General features: G+C 53.3%; 7 protein-coding genes and 1 pseudogene across 8 annotated transcripts; 4 read left to right on the forward strand and 4 right to left on the reverse strand.

Moving 5' to 3' along the window:
• Positions 1 to 355: 355 nt before the first annotated feature.
• Positions 356 to 3,124, reverse strand: BU26DRAFT_561243 (ubiquinone biosynthesis protein-like protein coq-8; the record flags this gene model as incomplete). Its single annotated transcript, XM_033832895.1, has 3 exons — positions 356 to 1,458; positions 1,507 to 1,786; positions 1,850 to 3,124. 3 exons carry the CDS (start codon positions 3,122 to 3,124, stop codon positions 356 to 358), a joined length of 2,658 nt encoding a protein of 885 aa, XP_033688985.1.
• A 428-nt stretch (positions 3,125 to 3,552) lies between these two features.
• BU26DRAFT_602001 (carbon-nitrogen hydrolase) lies at positions 3,553 to 4,669 on the forward strand (the record flags this gene model as incomplete). The annotated part of the gene is made up of 2 exons (XM_033835311.1): positions 3,553 to 3,691; positions 3,942 to 4,669. The coding sequence occupies 2 exons, from the start codon at positions 3,553 to 3,555 to the stop codon at positions 4,667 to 4,669; spliced, it is 867 nt and encodes a 288-aa protein (XP_033688986.1).
• Positions 4,670 to 4,810: 141 nt separating this feature from the next.
• BU26DRAFT_548319 (uncharacterized protein) lies at positions 4,811 to 5,677 on the reverse strand (the record flags this gene model as incomplete). The annotated part of the gene is made up of 3 exons (XM_033831930.1): positions 4,811 to 5,223; positions 5,309 to 5,409; positions 5,471 to 5,677. The coding sequence occupies 3 exons, from the start codon at positions 5,675 to 5,677 to the stop codon at positions 5,175 to 5,177; spliced, it is 357 nt and encodes a 118-aa protein (XP_033688987.1). The 3' UTR covers positions 4,811 to 5,174.
• Positions 5,678 to 7,523: 1,846 nt separating this feature from the next.
• BU26DRAFT_548320 (uncharacterized protein) lies at positions 7,524 to 9,982 on the forward strand. Its single transcript, XM_033831931.1, has 5 exons — positions 7,524 to 8,059; positions 8,109 to 8,159; positions 8,213 to 9,099; positions 9,153 to 9,464; positions 9,522 to 9,982. Exons 1-5 carry the CDS (start codon positions 7,704 to 7,706, stop codon positions 9,605 to 9,607), a joined length of 1,692 nt encoding a protein of 563 aa, XP_033688988.1. The 5' UTR covers positions 7,524 to 7,703; the 3' UTR covers positions 9,608 to 9,982.
• BU26DRAFT_232987 (uncharacterized protein) lies at positions 9,854 to 11,575 on the forward strand. Its single transcript, XM_033820902.1, has 2 exons — positions 9,854 to 10,477; positions 10,546 to 11,575. The coding sequence occupies exons 1-2, from the start codon at positions 10,217 to 10,219 to the stop codon at positions 11,365 to 11,367; spliced, it is 1,083 nt and encodes a 360-aa protein (XP_033688989.1). The 5' UTR covers positions 9,854 to 10,216; the 3' UTR covers positions 11,368 to 11,575.
• BU26DRAFT_516236 (uncharacterized protein) lies at positions 11,281 to 11,881 on the reverse strand. The gene has a single exon (XM_033828276.1). The coding sequence runs from the start codon at positions 11,654 to 11,656 to the stop codon at positions 11,501 to 11,503; it is 156 nt and encodes a 51-aa protein (XP_033688990.1). The 5' UTR covers positions 11,657 to 11,881; the 3' UTR covers positions 11,281 to 11,500.
• A 456-nt stretch (positions 11,882 to 12,337) lies between these two features.
• On the reverse strand, positions 12,338 to 12,468 carry BU26DRAFT_t14 (annotated as a pseudogene). The gene has a single exon. The product of its transcript is annotated as a tRNA-OTHER (tRNA).
• Positions 12,469 to 13,003: 535 nt separating this feature from the next.
• Positions 13,004 to 14,165, forward strand: BU26DRAFT_478518 (uncharacterized protein). The gene is made up of 3 exons (XM_033825647.1): positions 13,004 to 13,289; positions 13,348 to 13,461; positions 13,514 to 14,165. The coding sequence occupies exons 1-3, from the start codon at positions 13,058 to 13,060 to the stop codon at positions 13,909 to 13,911; spliced, it is 744 nt and encodes a 247-aa protein (XP_033688991.1). The 5' UTR covers positions 13,004 to 13,057; the 3' UTR covers positions 13,912 to 14,165.
• The last annotated feature ends 751 nt before the right edge of the window (positions 14,166 to 14,916 follow it).

Consider the following 14,916-nt stretch of genomic DNA (forward strand, 5'->3'; position numbering starts at 1 on the left):
TCTGGCGGCGCGTTGCAGCAGGGTGGGAGGAAGAGGCGGAGAAGCGCAGTGGTGAGGGACTGAAGGGGTGTGGACGCCATTGCGGGGACGGGCTTTGAGACATGAAAGTGCGTAGACGAGTGCTCGCGTAGCGGATGCGGAAAACAAAGAAAAGTGAGATTGCGGCTTTAGGCGAAGAGAAGTTATGATTGCAGAATAATGAAAGCAGCAGTTGACGAGAATCATGCGGACTGGCACGTGGGGTTGGTTGCATTCCGCCCGTTTCCCTGGGGCAGGAGGATCGGAATGTAATGCAGTGGTGACATGCAGAGAGGTATGTACAGTAATATACAGACTAAGCTTACATTCCAGTCGCTCAAGCCATCTTGCCGCCTTTGTTATACACTTGAACGGCTCGTTCAAACAATTCTTTACACGGCACCCTACTCCCCAATCTTGCACATAGCAAAAACGCCCCGCTCAGCTTGCGGTGCAGACTATAGGTCTCTTCGGGCGGTGGCGCCAGTCTCTCCCGCACCATAACCGGTATCAAACTACGCACACGATCTGTAATCGTTTGGTCTCTGAAATCGTAGATCTCAGGACCGGACTCTTTGAAGGGTTCGGCGAGGGTAAGGACAGAATCAATGTGCGCGTCGAGCATGGTTTGTGATTCTGCCCCTGTGAGGTAGCCGAGTTGGATGGAGAGCTCGCGGATGGTGGATTTGTTGTTTTTGGAGGCTGCGATGAGAATGTTGATGTACGGGTCTACGAACTCGTCTGGGTAGTCGCGGGACGCGCCGAAGTCTAGCAACTCGATTCTTTTCCCTTCTTCGTTGTAGAGGAAGTTTGTCCAGTTCGGGTCTGTCTGCATGAACTTGAACTCAACGATCTCCCGCAAAGAAAGGCGCAAGAGCTGGGTGCCTATCCAGTCGCGCTGGTTTTGGCTTAGCGATGGTAGCTTTGCGACGCCGATTCCCGTGACGAGTTCTGCTGTGAGGACTTCGCGGCCGCTGGCTTCAGGAATGACTTTCGGTACGGTGAAGACGTCTGTTTCGTCGGCGAGAAGATCTCGGAAGCGCGTCTGGCATTCCGCTTCCCGAATGTAGTCGCATTCCCAGCCGAGTTCAATACGAGCGTTTGCGATCGTCTTGTCGAGAAAGAGACCCTTTGGTAATAGGCGCGATGCCGTAAGTAGGACGGACAGGTTGTTCAAGTCAGAGTCGATCGAATTTGCGACACCAGGATATTGGACTTTGACAGCTACGGGCTGTTTTGTGGACCGAAGAATGGCCTTGTGCACTTGTCCGATGGATGCTGCTGCGATCGGGATGTCTTCAAACGAATCGAACAACTCCCGCCAATCGGGCCCGAGATTGCTCGTAAGGACTTTGTTGCGCTGAGAAGCGGGCATGTAATCCGCGCTATCCTGTACCCGTTGCAGAACTTCATGTATCGCCGGAGGCAGCATCTTGATATCTGGAGCGATTTAGAGATTAACAGGCACACTGAGACTCCTGAACTTACCCTGAAAGCTTATAATTTGGCCGAGCTTCAGAGCAGCGCCTCGCATGCGCGACAGCTTCGCTACAAGGACCTCCATGTTACCAGGACTGAGCATCAGTGAACCTCCCGTTGCTGCTGCACTTCCAGTCACCCGTCGAAGGCTCTCACCCACGGCTCCAAGCGCCATGCTGGTACCTAAGCCGGCATATTGCCATAATCTCCCGAAGCGTGAAGATGGTACTCTCGATTCGCGTAGTGCATAAGGTACTTTGGGTGTTTCGGTGCTCATTTCTCCGGGCATCTACGGGCTGGCTGTCAGCATATCAGCATGCTTCAGGGCTGATGAGGTGGAGATTGGACGTACCTCAGACACTGACGAAGGTGCACTGTCGGCACCCTTCGCTAATTGAGACGCAAAGTCGTGCATCTCCTTCTCGGTGGTGGCGGATTGAGCTTCTTGGACGGCCGGCTCAGGTGCAGAAGGCTTGGTCTGCTCACCTCGGCGGACGTTGAACGTATCTTGATCATGGCCCGCTGCGGTTCTGGTATGATCATATGGTGTCCCCGCGGCACCCTTCAATTCGAGGTGGTCTTTCTGCTTGTACGGATTTCCCATGAGCATTTTCGCTACACGCTTTGTCCGGAAGACGTCTGTATTCATGCCCTCGGGTAGCGCATCCTGCTCAGGAACAGCGACTTGATGTGGAAGTTCCTCTTTCTGAATTTGCTCCTGACCTGGCTCAGGGGCAGCATAGTACACATCCGGATTCAACTGCTGATCTGGGACGTGATCGTCACTCTCCTGCGCGTCCTCGCTAATCCTTGGTATCTGCTCCCGAGGCGCTGATGGCGGCGGTGGCTTCGACTCAACCGATCTCGTATAGAAGACATCCCTGTCGTGTCCTTCTTGGAGCTTCTGTACTTGCGGAGGTACGTCGGGTCGGTGCGGTTCGTTTGTATGAGAAGGAATGACTTGCGGCTCGGGCTGGAATCTCCACGCTTTAAAGGTCCCCGCTGGCTGACCAGGCATCGGTATCGTTGAAGCCTTGGACTCCACAGGCTTCAAGCCCTCCTCTTTTTTCTGACCCTCACCCTGCTGTGTCTCGGCCAACGGCTGCTTCGGCGGCTCCGATGCCGGTCTCTCCGAAAATGTATCCTGGCCCTTCGAATCACCCTCTAATGCCAACCCAGCGGACGGTATCGTTCCGTCTGGCAGCGGCCTGCGTTTAGCCTTCTCTTGCTGCACGTCCAGCTCCTCCTCAGCCGGCGGCTCGGCTTTTGTGTTCTGGCGCGACTGATCGTAGTGATGATCTTGTTTCAATCCTCCTTTGGTATCCTCCCGTGGCCTCTCTTCCCTCGCCGTCTCTTTGATCGGATGATCGGCATTTTGAGTGTCGGTCGCTCGTTGGGCAGCGGCTTGCGCATACTGGGGAAGGTCTTCGTTCAATCGCTTCGAAAGGGCGCGGGCGGCTTCAACCGTAAGCGTTATACGGTCTGTCTGGCTCTTGGCAGCCTTTGCGAGGGTGGACGTCTTGCTGTAGACGTCGAGCTGCTGCGAGCGGAGCTTGATGTGTTGCTGGGCGATGGATTTGGAGGCATTGAAGAGCTTTGCGGCATCAATGAGCCGCCTGCCTGCCATTGGGTCTTTCAGGCCGCTACCGGATCCGAAGAGTCATCGTTCGACGGTTGACGGGTGTCAGGACGAAGCGTGAGAAGTCGGCGAGAAAGGTGCCATAGCGTCATAGCTTGTTCCAGTTAAGCTTAATTATCGCTACTTGTGATTGGCCCGTTCCTTCTGAAACGATCTTGACCCGTTTGGGAAAGTCTTAACTTCAGTCCACTCGCACACGCTGGGCGCTGGCTATCGGGCTGTCACTTCGCTTTTATAAACTGCTTGCGAGGTGAAGCCTCCGAGACTTTCGCTTCGTCGGTCCCTTTGTTTGGATTTCCCGCGCACGCGTGCTTCGGCGCAAGCAACCCAGTCGCGGTACACGAACCCAACACCCCTCCAATCGACTATAAGCGCGGGTCTGACATGCGGTCGCGTAAGCCGGTTAGAACCCTAAGATGAAGATTGCACTACTCCAGTTCGCCCCGGAGGTGGGCAAGGTGCAGGAGAATATCCGAAGGGCAGATGAGCTCCTACAGAAGACCAGCATTCCTGTGGACCTGGATTGGCTTGTTCTACCCGAGATGGCATTTTCTGGTAAGTATACTCATTCTTTGTTGGGACTGAATCTTTACTTTTTGAGACCTTTGAGAAAAAGAGCACGGAAGGAACGGTCACCTGCACTCGCATCCAAGAAGTCTGGGTTACCACGACCCCTAATTGACAACTAGCCTTATACGAGGGGTCTATTATAAGAAAGCTTATCGCCCGCGATCCCAGGCAGTAGCCTTATACATTTACAAAACTTAGGATCAGAGCGTTCCGGTCCCATGCTAACCATGCCCAGGCTACAACTTCCATTCACTCGAAGAAATCCAGCCCTACCTCGAGCCCACCACCTCCGGTATAACCACACAATGGGCCATTCAAGTAGCTATGCACTACCGCTGTCATGTCACGGTCGGTTATCCGGAACTCACCACCACCGACCCGAAAACGCAATACAACAGCACCGTAACCATCTCCCCCGCCGGCGCCATCCTTATCAACTACCGCAAATCCTTCCTCTACTATACAGACGAGACTTGGGCGTCCGAAGGCCCCCAACGCTTCTACGCCGGCCCCCTTGGCTCGCTCGGTCCCGTAACTCTTGGAATCTGCATGGACATCAATCCCTACCAATTCCTCGCGCCCTGGACCGACTACGAATTCGCCAACACGGCGCTGGCTCACCAAACGCCCTTGATCTGCGTATCTATGGCATGGCTATGTCACCTGAGTCCTGAGGAACTGATGGTGGAGCCAGGGCAGGCGGACGTAGCCACGGTAGCGTACTGGGTTGAGAGATTTCAGCCGCTGGTGGAGGGGTCAAGAGAGAAAGAGGGCACTACGTTTGTGGTGCTGGCGAATCGGTGTGGGGTTGAGAAGGGGGTGTGCTATGCGGGGAGTAGTACGGTGATCAAGATCGAGAAGGGCGCGGTGAGCTTGTTTGAGACTGCAGGAAAAAGTGAGGAGAAGTGTTTGGTGGTGGATTTGAGCGAGAGGCCCAAATTCCAAGTGAGGAGTGGAAGATAGCGGGACCCTCCGAGTGGCTCTGGAGGCGCTTGTTATGGGCTGGCAGGTGAACGTCGGCGTTGAGGGGTCATACTGTGGGTTGTGGAAACCTACAAGTTAAGGACGGGTGTGTCGGCGTCGATGAGCGAGAAATTGGCGCGGAATGGACGGCGAAGAAGTAGCCTCATCATTCAGCTTTACGAGCAGTCTGCCTCCATCAACCCGTTGCCTGGGACCATAGCGAGCATACAGAATGCACATTCAATCACTATCCGCTCGTTGAATTGTTTAGACCAGCAAGTGCATTGTATTCACTGCCTAAGCCGTAGAATTTTCAGACCCCAAGCGCCAGAGTGAGTGCGTGGTATTCGTGATCCGCCACCCCTCATCATGAAATGCATCCATCACCACCCCGCCTTGAGCACCATCCGCTCGCCTGCCATCGTGAAATCCACTCCTGTACCGTTCATTTGAGGTGAAGAAGTTTGAGATCGAGAATCGAGAGAGGAGAGGGTGAGTGGGATGTTTAGATGCCGATGCGGGTCTTGCGCCAGTGTCGTCGCTTGGCGTTGTACCTGGAATTCATTGTCAGGCCCATTGCAATTCCATATATCCTAATTTACATCGTGCTATCGTGCGGGAAGTGAAGAAACGCCGTACCTGATGGTGTTGCCGGTTCGCAGGCGGATCCACTGGGGGATTGGGCGGTTCTGCTTTTGAGCTTTGGCAAGCTTTTGCTTGGTGCGGAAGGACTTGTGGCTCTGCGGACTGTCAGTCTACTGCAAATTATGAAAGTAATTAGAAAGGCTGGCGAGCGCGTACCGGCATCGTGACGGTGTGTCGTGCTGTCGAGATGTCGATGGTGTTGTCGTTGCGATGGAGTTCCTTGAGGCTAGCCACAATTTCCTGGGTTCGCTTACGGGATGTGTGCGCCAAGCCAGCTATCCTCTCTAGGCCTAGCTTTGTATCACGTGCTCTCCTTTCGACCTCCGGACTTCTCCCGTCGCGCTGCCTACCTCTACCATCCATGTTAGATATCGCGCTCTACAGAACGACCGGATTAATCCCTTGTGCGGATTTGGTCAGGATCTTCACATAAGTCCGAGCTTTCGTGGCTACCTGTCCCAGCCTCTGAAGGCCGCCCCAGGTCGATTAAGGTGTTCCCTTAAATAAGAATCGTCACAGTCGCTCGAATACCTTTGGATATCAATGGCGTCGGTTGATCCTGCGGCTTAAGCCCAGGTGAGAGCGAGGAATATACCAAACTTCTTGTACATCTCTACCCTTTCAAGAACATCGCCTGTTTGGTGGGCTTACGCAAAACAGGTCTTGAGCTCCGATCTTGTCACTCTCCGAGTTGGTGACCCTGCAACTCCTTTTTCAGTACATAAGGATATCTTTTGCGCGATATCCTCGTATTTTTATGGTGCTTTCGAAGGAGACTTCAAAGAGGCTGATGAACGTGCGATCGACCTGCCTGGAGTATCGGTGGGCACGTTCCGAATCTTTCTCCAGTGAATGTACTCGCAGATCCACTCAAATCAAATAGCCACTAGTAGCTTTACGCCTGCGAAATTTCAATCAATCGGTCCACTAGTTTCGAAACCACGACGCCCCGATGGACAGGGTGGAGGTGGTCTTGGTGGATATGAGGGTGGAAACGGCAACGAGAGTGACACCGTAATGGCGGACAGTGGTGGCCATCCCTCCCAGCCTGTCCCCTTTGACGATCAACGCAGTCAGGCTAGCGACAATTTTTACGACGAGACGATAAAAGGACGCAACGAGGAAACCAACAATATACTTCAACAACGAGAAATGGCTCTCAGACTATGAAAGCATGATATCTTCTCTTCTGAATCTATACATTTTCGCCGATAAGTACTCCGTACAGCAACTTCGCAACGTCATTATTCTGCCATCTTCAGCCATGCAAACGCTTGGGGTTGGTTCCCCGAACCTAGAATCGAGCTGATTAATACTGCCTACGAGACTCTACCGTCGTCAGCATCATTCAACAGGCTGATGGAACGACTTCGCAGTCTTCATCCGGATTGCGTGTTCGACATGATGCTTGCTCAGAGCCTACGACACGAACACTACCTAGGCTCGGAAAAACGGCATTTCGTGGATCAGGATGGGTTGATCAACTCTTCCACGAGCATTTGGTGTATGGTTTGAAGGCTTGTCGGAAGCGGCTAGCTAAGAATGTTCATGTCTTCACTGGATTGTCGATGCTTGTCAACAGCAGAACTCTGGCTGGGCGGGCTTCCACTTGATGGAGAACAAGGCGTGCCAATCTATGCGTCCTGCACGAGCATGTTGGCTTCGCAAAAGAGAATTTCCGCGAGCGCCTAGCGAACTGCATACGCATCACGGGCCTTGCAGCAGCATGCACTAAGAAGGCTGAACAGGCATCATCGGCGACACTTCCTATGCACCTGTCCCGCAACTGATTCACAAGAACCTACCCCATAGTGGGTCAAACGGGGATCCGACGGGCCCATTTCGGTGTCTGCGGTAGTGCTGTCTACTTTGAGCATTCTGCCACTGGTGCTAGTGAGATGCAGAGTGTGATGAGAAGAAACGTGAAACATGCTGGAGTTCACACTGCGTCCGGGGGAACCCATGGCGGCGTTGCGGATGCTGCCGTAGAACGGCGTTGGTACCTCGAACTCAAGATAGTAGCAACACCACACGCGTCCGTATACACGACTGAAAATGAATAGATCGACTGTACGACCGACAACTCAGGTGCTGCATCGACGAGGTTGGTTCGGCTACGACCCCGGATGCAGCGTAGCGAGGGAGCTTTGGCCGTGCGGCGCGTTCTTAGGCAAGGATTAGCGGGCCGCGGGCATCAAATGACGACGATCCCCGGCCCAAGAAAAAGCAGACGCTCGGCGGAATCTGCTCAAGAGTCTTCCACCGGCCCTCACCGCCGCCGCCATGTGAGCAACACCTGCGTCCTCAGTTTCTTCATTCTCTGCATTTCAACCTCTGCATTTCATCCGCAGCGCCTGAGCCCCGCGTTGTCATACGACATCAGTCGACTATGACCGAGCTCTCGTCGTCGCCCGCCAAAGGCTCGAGCATCCCACGAAATTCGAGTTTTCCGCGCATCGCAAGCTTCAAGGGCTTTCTTCCACTAGCCGGCGAGTCGAGTGCACTGTCAACGCGAGGCCAGAACCTGCCCAACTTACTCCTTGCACGCCGTCCGTCAACTCTGCGTCCCGAGCGCCGGGGGAGCACATCCGACAGCGAAGATGACATCGAAAGCCTCCGGCATGGGCTTATGATGTCCTATGACAAGGACGCCGAGCGAAGGATGAGCATGGGCGCGCACGCATTGCATACGCCGCAGATGAGAAGCCAGCGGTTGATTGGGAACTCGAATCCGAGGTACAAGTGGTGAGTGCTGCATGGGCGCGAAGCTTTGCATCGTTTACAGTTTGGCCAGGGAGAGGTACTTCAAGCCGGACGTGGAGCTCAAGCAGATGAAGAAGCCCATGCAAGTTTATCCTCTACTCCGTCCAGCCTCGCGCAAGCACTGACTGGGTGCAGACGAAAGTACTACGAGCGCAACAACTTCCTGATCCAGCACTACATGTACATCGACCGCATTCTCGACTCCTCGCTCCCCCACAACTTGATCCAAGAGTACAGCACCGTGGGGTCAGGGCAAGTAGACATTCCATCGACCATCAATGAGGAGTCTCATTCCAGTGGCACTACCCCTACTCTCCTCACTCCCGGCGGCTACACCGACCCGACCAGCACTCCGGTCAGCGGCACTACACAAGGGAGCAACGGTTCGCAGGTCAAGCTCAAGCGGACGCCCAAGAATCTGTACAAAGTGCCCGAGGAGACAACGCCATTGCTTCCAGGTGATGAGGAAGAAGACATCGAGTCTCCGAGGAAGGACATGCCGGACTGGGTACCCGAGGAAGATGAAGACACCGAGAGTCCTATTGTGAAGCTCGCGCTTTACGTCAATATGGCCGCTAATACAGTGCTCCTAATTTTGAAAATTATCGTCACCATCATGACGTCGTCGCTCTCGGTAATCGCGAGTTTGGTAGACGCTGCGCTCGACTTCCTCAGCACGGCGATCGTGTGGTTCACCTCGTGGATGATCGCCAGGCAAGATCGGTACGCCTATCCAGTTGGGAGGCGGCGTCTCGAACCTATCGGCGTCCTGGTCTTCTCGGTTGTCATGATAACCTCGTTCTTCCAGGTCTCCATCGAGGGTTTCTCCCGCTTGACCGGAACAGATTACACAGTAGTGCAGCTCACGATCCCTGCCGTTGCCATCATGGCTTCGACCGTCGTCATCAAAGGTCTTTGCTGGCTGTGGTGCCGCCTCATTCGAAACTCCAGCGTCCAGGCACTCGCGCAGGATGCGCAGACCGACGTTGTTTTCAACATCTTCAGCATCATATTCCCTCTAAGTATGACGTCCTTTACCAACGATCGCACAAGTCCGATTCCTAACAGTAGCCAGTCGGATACTACGCTCAAATATGGTGGCTTGATCCCCTCGGCGGCATCCTGCTCTCGCTTTTCGTAATCCTAAACTGGTCCCGCACTTCGGCAACGCACATTCGCAATCTCACGGGCGCCGCTTCCACAGCCGACGAACGAAACATCCTGCTCTATCTGACTATGCGCTTCGCGAAAACTATCAAACAGATACAGGGGATTGAAGCATATCACGCGGGAGATAAGCTGAACGTGGAGGTGGACATTGTCGTTGATGAAAACATCAATCTTAGAGATAGTCATGATTTGGGCGAGTCATTGCAATATGTTCTTGGTAAGTTTTGATGACACGCCTCGGGATCTGGTGGGAGACAACGCTAATGATGAGCAGAGAGTGTTCCATATGTTGACCGAGCGTTTGTACATATCGATTACACTGGTTACAACCTTCCAACGCATATGTCTCAGCAAGAATAGTTGGAAGGATCGGCAGAGCTGAGGCTGCTCAAGTTCAGTCTCTTGTTGTTCTATTATACGCCGCGATTAGAGACGATTCTAGAGCGCTATCATCATACCCACGGTTTGCAATGGAGTTGTATGTTGGATCTAGACAGGGTCAAATTCGTAGGCTTTGCCCCTGAAAGCATCCGTCGCTATCATTGAACATCTTCAGTCACCGAAGCAGTCTGCATTCTTTGCGAGACTTACCTTTCGCTCTATTGCTTCCACCCCGGGACTCTCTCGGTGCGGGATCGTCCGGACGCAGCGACGTGCGTAACTGCTACCCTAGAGGCCTTCACAGGTACTTACAATAGAACGTATAGTTAGCTGTCCGAGCAATCTTACTTATTTAGACGGCGAGCCCCTAAGTCCGGAGAATAGTCTACCGCAAGAGCGGCCGTTCCGTCTTCTTTTCTTCTTTTCGCTAAGCGAGTCCGTGTTGGCGCCACAAGGCTGAGAGCGGCCGCCAGCATGGCAGTGCTGGCTGCGGCTGGCAGCCTAGCCGCCGGCTCTTAAGTCGCGAAAGTGCCATACTTGTTGCACATTGCTTACGCACACGCATTTTGCTTTCGTTCCGTTTCCAGGATGAACTCGACTGCCGAGAAGGTCGGATGGACGACGGAGCCCGGTGGACGCGGTACAGTGGGCCTCCTTTGGAGCTGCTTTGCAACCATCTTCCTGTGTACCTGGAGCGCAGTCCATCCAAATTTACCAGCACTAAGCGATTCCCCATGGAAGACCTTTAGGCGAAAGATCGGGTACATGTTATTCTGTATCGTTGCTCCCGAGTGGACGGCGACTAATGCATTGGAGGATTTCCGCGTCGTGAATATGTTCAAACGAAAGGTACGTCAATGACTTAATCGCAGGTGCAGAGCCTCCGTAAAAGCAAATAAAGACTTATTCATTCATAGTACAAGCTCCGCCATCCGGTGTCCAAGCGCCGATGGAGCCTCAAGCATTACTATTTCCTCGAGATGGGCGGCTATGTTATCCAGACCGATCAAATGCACCGGATACGCATCGACTCGCTGGTCCTGATTGAGCTAATCCGGGATGGCATCATCGAAGCGCCGGAACTCGAAGATGAAGACATCGACGACCGCAGCAAGGCAAATTGGTTCACCAAATTTATCGCCCTGCTGCAAGTCACATATTTCATTGCGCAGCTGCTCGCGCGGGCCATAGACCAGCTTCCCATTACGACGTTGGAGCTGTTCACCCTGGGAATCGTCTTCTGCGCCCTCGTAACGTATGCCTCGTTCTGGCAGAAACCGTTCGATGTCAACAGGCCCGTTGTTCTCCGTCCGCCTAACGCTCATGAGGGTGGGCGCCATCACGACTCGCTGAAAGACGTCGGACGCACACACCTCCTGCAGAGCCCCTATGCTAACGGCTACATCACGTGGCTGCTGTCACTGCTAGTCTTCGTGCCGTTCGGCGCGGTGCATATGATAGGGTGGAATTTTTCTTTTCCGAGCGCGGCGGAGAGGTGGCTGTGGAGAGCCGCTAGTGTCTTCTGCATGGCGGCGCCGATGCCGATACTGGCGCTGACGGACTATCTGGAGAGGCATCCGGGGCCCAAATATGCCGACTGGGTACTCGGGGTCGGCACAACGCTGTATATTGTCGTGCGCGCGTACCTATGCGTCGAGATGCTGGTGGGGCTTAGGGCCGTGCCGGCGGGGGTCTATCGGACGGTCGACTGGACGGAGTACTTTCCTGCTTTTGGATGATGACGCTATTTGAGTGCCGCGAAGGGGACATGTTAGCTGAAGGTGAAGTTCTTTCCGCGCTAGCCACAGAGCTAACCTATCCTAGGGTGGGAAGTTACAATATTCAGTGGTGGATACTCGACTCGTACTGATGCTACGGTATATGCAGATGCCTAAACTGCAGTGTTAGTGCGGAGTAAAAGATGGCGTGCGGGTCATACCAACTAGAGGGAAACTGACCGGAGATGGAATCCCAGTCTGCAAGATTCTCGTGGAGGCGTTCGTTCGACGTTTGGGACATCTGGAGCATATTGCAAGGTGTGCAATGCCCGGAGACCGACCGCACTGATGCAGTCCACTCAGTATGATCTCGTTAAGTATTCTTCCTCTTGAAGACCATTCGGGTCCTGTCCCAGTCCTAGTGCGCTAAGCTCTGGATGTGGGCTCAGTATAATTCCCCGACCAGTTCACTGTTTGCCCGTCGCCCATCCCAAATCCTAGCATGGCGCTCCACCTCTTGCATGTTTCTTAATCGCACATACCAATATCCATCGCTGCAGCCTTGTATTGGTGTTACTACTCCAGGTCTCAGCGTTGCGGGTCTAGAGATTAAGTAGAAGCATGGCCTTGATACGCACTGTGCAAGTCAGAGTCTGTTTCGTTCTATTGGAGCTGGTTCGTTGACGTGACGTAACTCTCTCAGCGCCGGTCCTCAAACTTTCGATTGCACGAGCTGTCCTTCGTGAATATATAGAGACCTGCCAAGTGCAAACCGTTCGCATGCCACAAGCTTCGTTGCCTTACTCTCCTTACTCGTTGTGCAATATAGTTCTAGCCCCAGCCAATTTTCCCTTAGGGTTCTCCCATGCCCTCGACCTGTGCCGTAGTCTCGTTGCAGCCGCACAACAAAAAGAAAGCCAGCATAAACACCTACACCCGCCCTGCTTCGACATCCCGGAGGAAGAAGAGCGTAAAAGGCAAAAAGATATTTTGCATCGGCCGGGAATCGAACCCGGGGCTAGCCGAAACTGTGATGGCAACGGCTAATTTTACTGGGTAACTGTTAGTGAATATTCGGTTGAGGTGAGAGATAACTTCACTCACCCACTAAACCACCGATGCGTACTATTCGATTGATGAAATCTTTGCAGCTTTAGAGTTATATATACATTTAAAATAACTCGGATCCAAGAATTTCACATGGCGTAGCATGGGTGATGCGGTAGCATACCCGGTGAGCGGACTTCAAATTCGTTTAGCGTTAGTGCCGGGTGCCCAGGCTGCTTCCCTATCCATAGTTGCCCTTCCTGTCTCAGGCTGGTTTGCTTCCGCTCCCATTGCAAGCACGCATTGCTCGATAGCGAGGTTATCCAATTGCAAATCTCGTCACGATCTAGCACCGAGAATTCTAGGCATCCGCCTACATTGCCACATGCTCCCTTTACCGCTCTTGGGTAACTGCTGCCACTTGTAGAGCTCTCCAAATGCTGGCGTTGCAAGTGGCGCTCCTTAATTTTCCCTTTTATCCATGCGGTTATTGCCATGGTACTCTGCTTCGAACACGCTAACCCTTTGGGGAGCCAGCATGACCAGGGCACAGCCTAAAGTGCCTTTCTAGATGGTGATCCCTACCATTGAAACTTCTCGCTCTAGACATCTCATGATTCTGCTCTTTTGGCCGTGAATGAGGGGTTGAAGGCCTTCAGAAGTCATGGCCCTCGAAAAACGCGAATCCGACGAGGAACAGCAGGCATTCCTCCCCTCGTCTCGACCTAGCGAAGATGTGTCGACTGCTTCCGGCGACCATCGCAGTCCTCGAAGGCGCGCGACGCGGTATCTGCGGGTGCTTCTCGAGATCGCCATGGCCTCAACAATAGTGTTCCTGCTGTTCTTCCGGCCGTCTTCAACGAGAGAGACCCTGAGAAGAACGCCGGTACCCCAGCGTATGTTTCACCTTGCTACGTCTCAGTTATTTCGAAGCTGTTGCTAATGCGTATCAAGTTCCGCGGAAGATATACACATTCCACAATGATCCCAAATACGCACGAGAAGATATGTTCTTCAACGAATCTACTACCCTCCATACCCTCCATAATTGGATTCCATTCAGCTCAGGTAAATATAATTGCTGATATGGCAACAACAGCCCGCTAATAAATCGTCGTAGCAAGCCGCGGATACGTCGTGATAGACGATGCGAGCCCTTACGACTTGCCAGAGCCGTACACAGTTGCTATCGACCGTGCAAACGATGGACCAGGATATATGATGTCCGTCTTCCACCAGCTGCACTGTCTGTCCTACCTTGCCGAACACTTCCAGCAAGGTTATGGTGGAATCGAGTTGGATGACGAAGTAGCCCACCACTCGGCGCACTGCTTCAACTACCTTCGCCAGGGCATTATGTGTGCAGCCGACACTACCCTGGAAGGCAAGACAGATGCTGGGCCGGGCGAAGGCTCAGAACACGAATGTACGGACTACGATGCGCTACTCGAGTGGGCGAACGCGCACGCGGCGTATAGGTGGCGAGAAGGGCTCCTTCCGGGCGATTCGATACTTTGAGCTTACAAGCTTGTGGTTGTATGCCAATGAAAACACTGTGCAAAGATCTAAGCCGCTGGGTGGACATTCTCAAGACGAGGAGAGCGTACTGAAGCTAAAAGGTGACTACATCTTGCAGCTCTTGTCAGTACAACACATCAAACGGTATTAGGGACATCACCCATAGGTGCAAAGCCAGGAAACTGCGCGTTCGCGGATTTGACGAATTCCCTTTGGCCTGCTTCGAAAGCACTACACGAGGGATGCATGTCTCGAAAGAGGCACCACACCTCGTGCAAATGCTTACCCTCATAGAATGAACATTAGAAGGGATGTATGTTGTTGGAATGTTGGATTATTTAGTGCTGGAGGCAGAGCGTGTTCCGCTTAATAATCAGAGTGCCATGGAGGGTTCGATGCCGCAATTAGCGAGGCGCTGCACCTTCCATCAACCCTGAACCCCAGATGTCCTTAGGGGCGCCCTCAGCCATCGGAAAAGATAAGTCGGCTGCTTCTTCCATTCACGTCCAGCAGTGCCTCTCAGCGCGTTCTTCTTGTAGTTCCGCACTCTCGAGCTCTCCAACGGCACTCGCTAAGCACCTAGCAAAGCAGTCACTGTCCACCGCACTCCCTAGCGGATATCGCAAACCCAGTCGCGTTGACCGATCGTCGCACAGTAGTCTCTATTCAATATGCGATAGAATCCTTACTAACAGCTGTGTTTCATGATCTGCGTCAAACTCCCGGGAGCCATCCACGCATCGAAATCTACGATTGGCCTAACCTCTGCTCCCCTTGGATCCGATTCCCGGTCCCCTTCCTACGCACTTCCTCGTATCGACTTTCAAGCTCTTATCGTCAACTTCTTCTGATGTCTGAAAGCCTCATCCGAGTGGTTGCGTTGGGGCAAATACGTTACGACCGAAGGCTCTACGCAGTTTCAGATTTTCTTAAAGCCGCCTGAATGTCGGTGCTACTTCAGCAATGCATGCCTTGGCCGAAACGAGGAGGGCCTGTCGAGCGCTC

This window comes from Trematosphaeria pertusa (assembly GCF_010094035.1).
Source record: "Trematosphaeria pertusa strain CBS 122368 unplaced genomic scaffold BU26scaffold_3, whole genome shotgun sequence".
NCBI classification, from domain to species: Eukaryota; Fungi; Ascomycota; class Dothideomycetes; order Pleosporales; family Trematosphaeriaceae; genus Trematosphaeria; species Trematosphaeria pertusa.

Coding starts and splice junctions, on each gene's coding strand:
- BU26DRAFT_548320 (XM_033831931.1), top strand. CDS start 7,704: ATGACCGAGCTCTCGTCGTCGCCCGCCAAAGGCTCGAGCATCCCACGA. Junction 8,060..8,108: donor TCGAATCCGAGGTACAAGTG/GTGAGTGCTGCA, acceptor CAGTTTGGCCAG/GGAGAGGTACTTCAAGCCGG. Junction 9,100..9,152: donor CAGCATCATATTCCCTCTAA/GTATGACGTCCT, acceptor AACAGTAGCCAG/TCGGATACTACGCTCAAATA.
- BU26DRAFT_232987 (XM_033820902.1), top strand. CDS start 10,217: ATGAACTCGACTGCCGAGAAGGTCGGATGGACGACGGAGCCCGGTGGA. Junction 10,478..10,545: donor TGAATATGTTCAAACGAAAG/GTACGTCAATGA, acceptor ATTCATTCATAG/TACAAGCTCCGCCATCCGGT.
- BU26DRAFT_516236 (XM_033828276.1), bottom strand. CDS start 11,656: ATGCTCCAGATGTCCCAAACGTCGAACGAACGCCTCCACGAGAATCTT.
- BU26DRAFT_478518 (XM_033825647.1), top strand. CDS start 13,058: ATGGCCCTCGAAAAACGCGAATCCGACGAGGAACAGCAGGCATTCCTC. Junction 13,290..13,347: donor AAGAACGCCGGTACCCCAGC/GTATGTTTCACC, acceptor ATGCGTATCAAG/TTCCGCGGAAGATATACACA. Junction 13,462..13,513: donor TTGGATTCCATTCAGCTCAG/GTAAATATAATT, acceptor AAATCGTCGTAG/CAAGCCGCGGATACGTCGTG.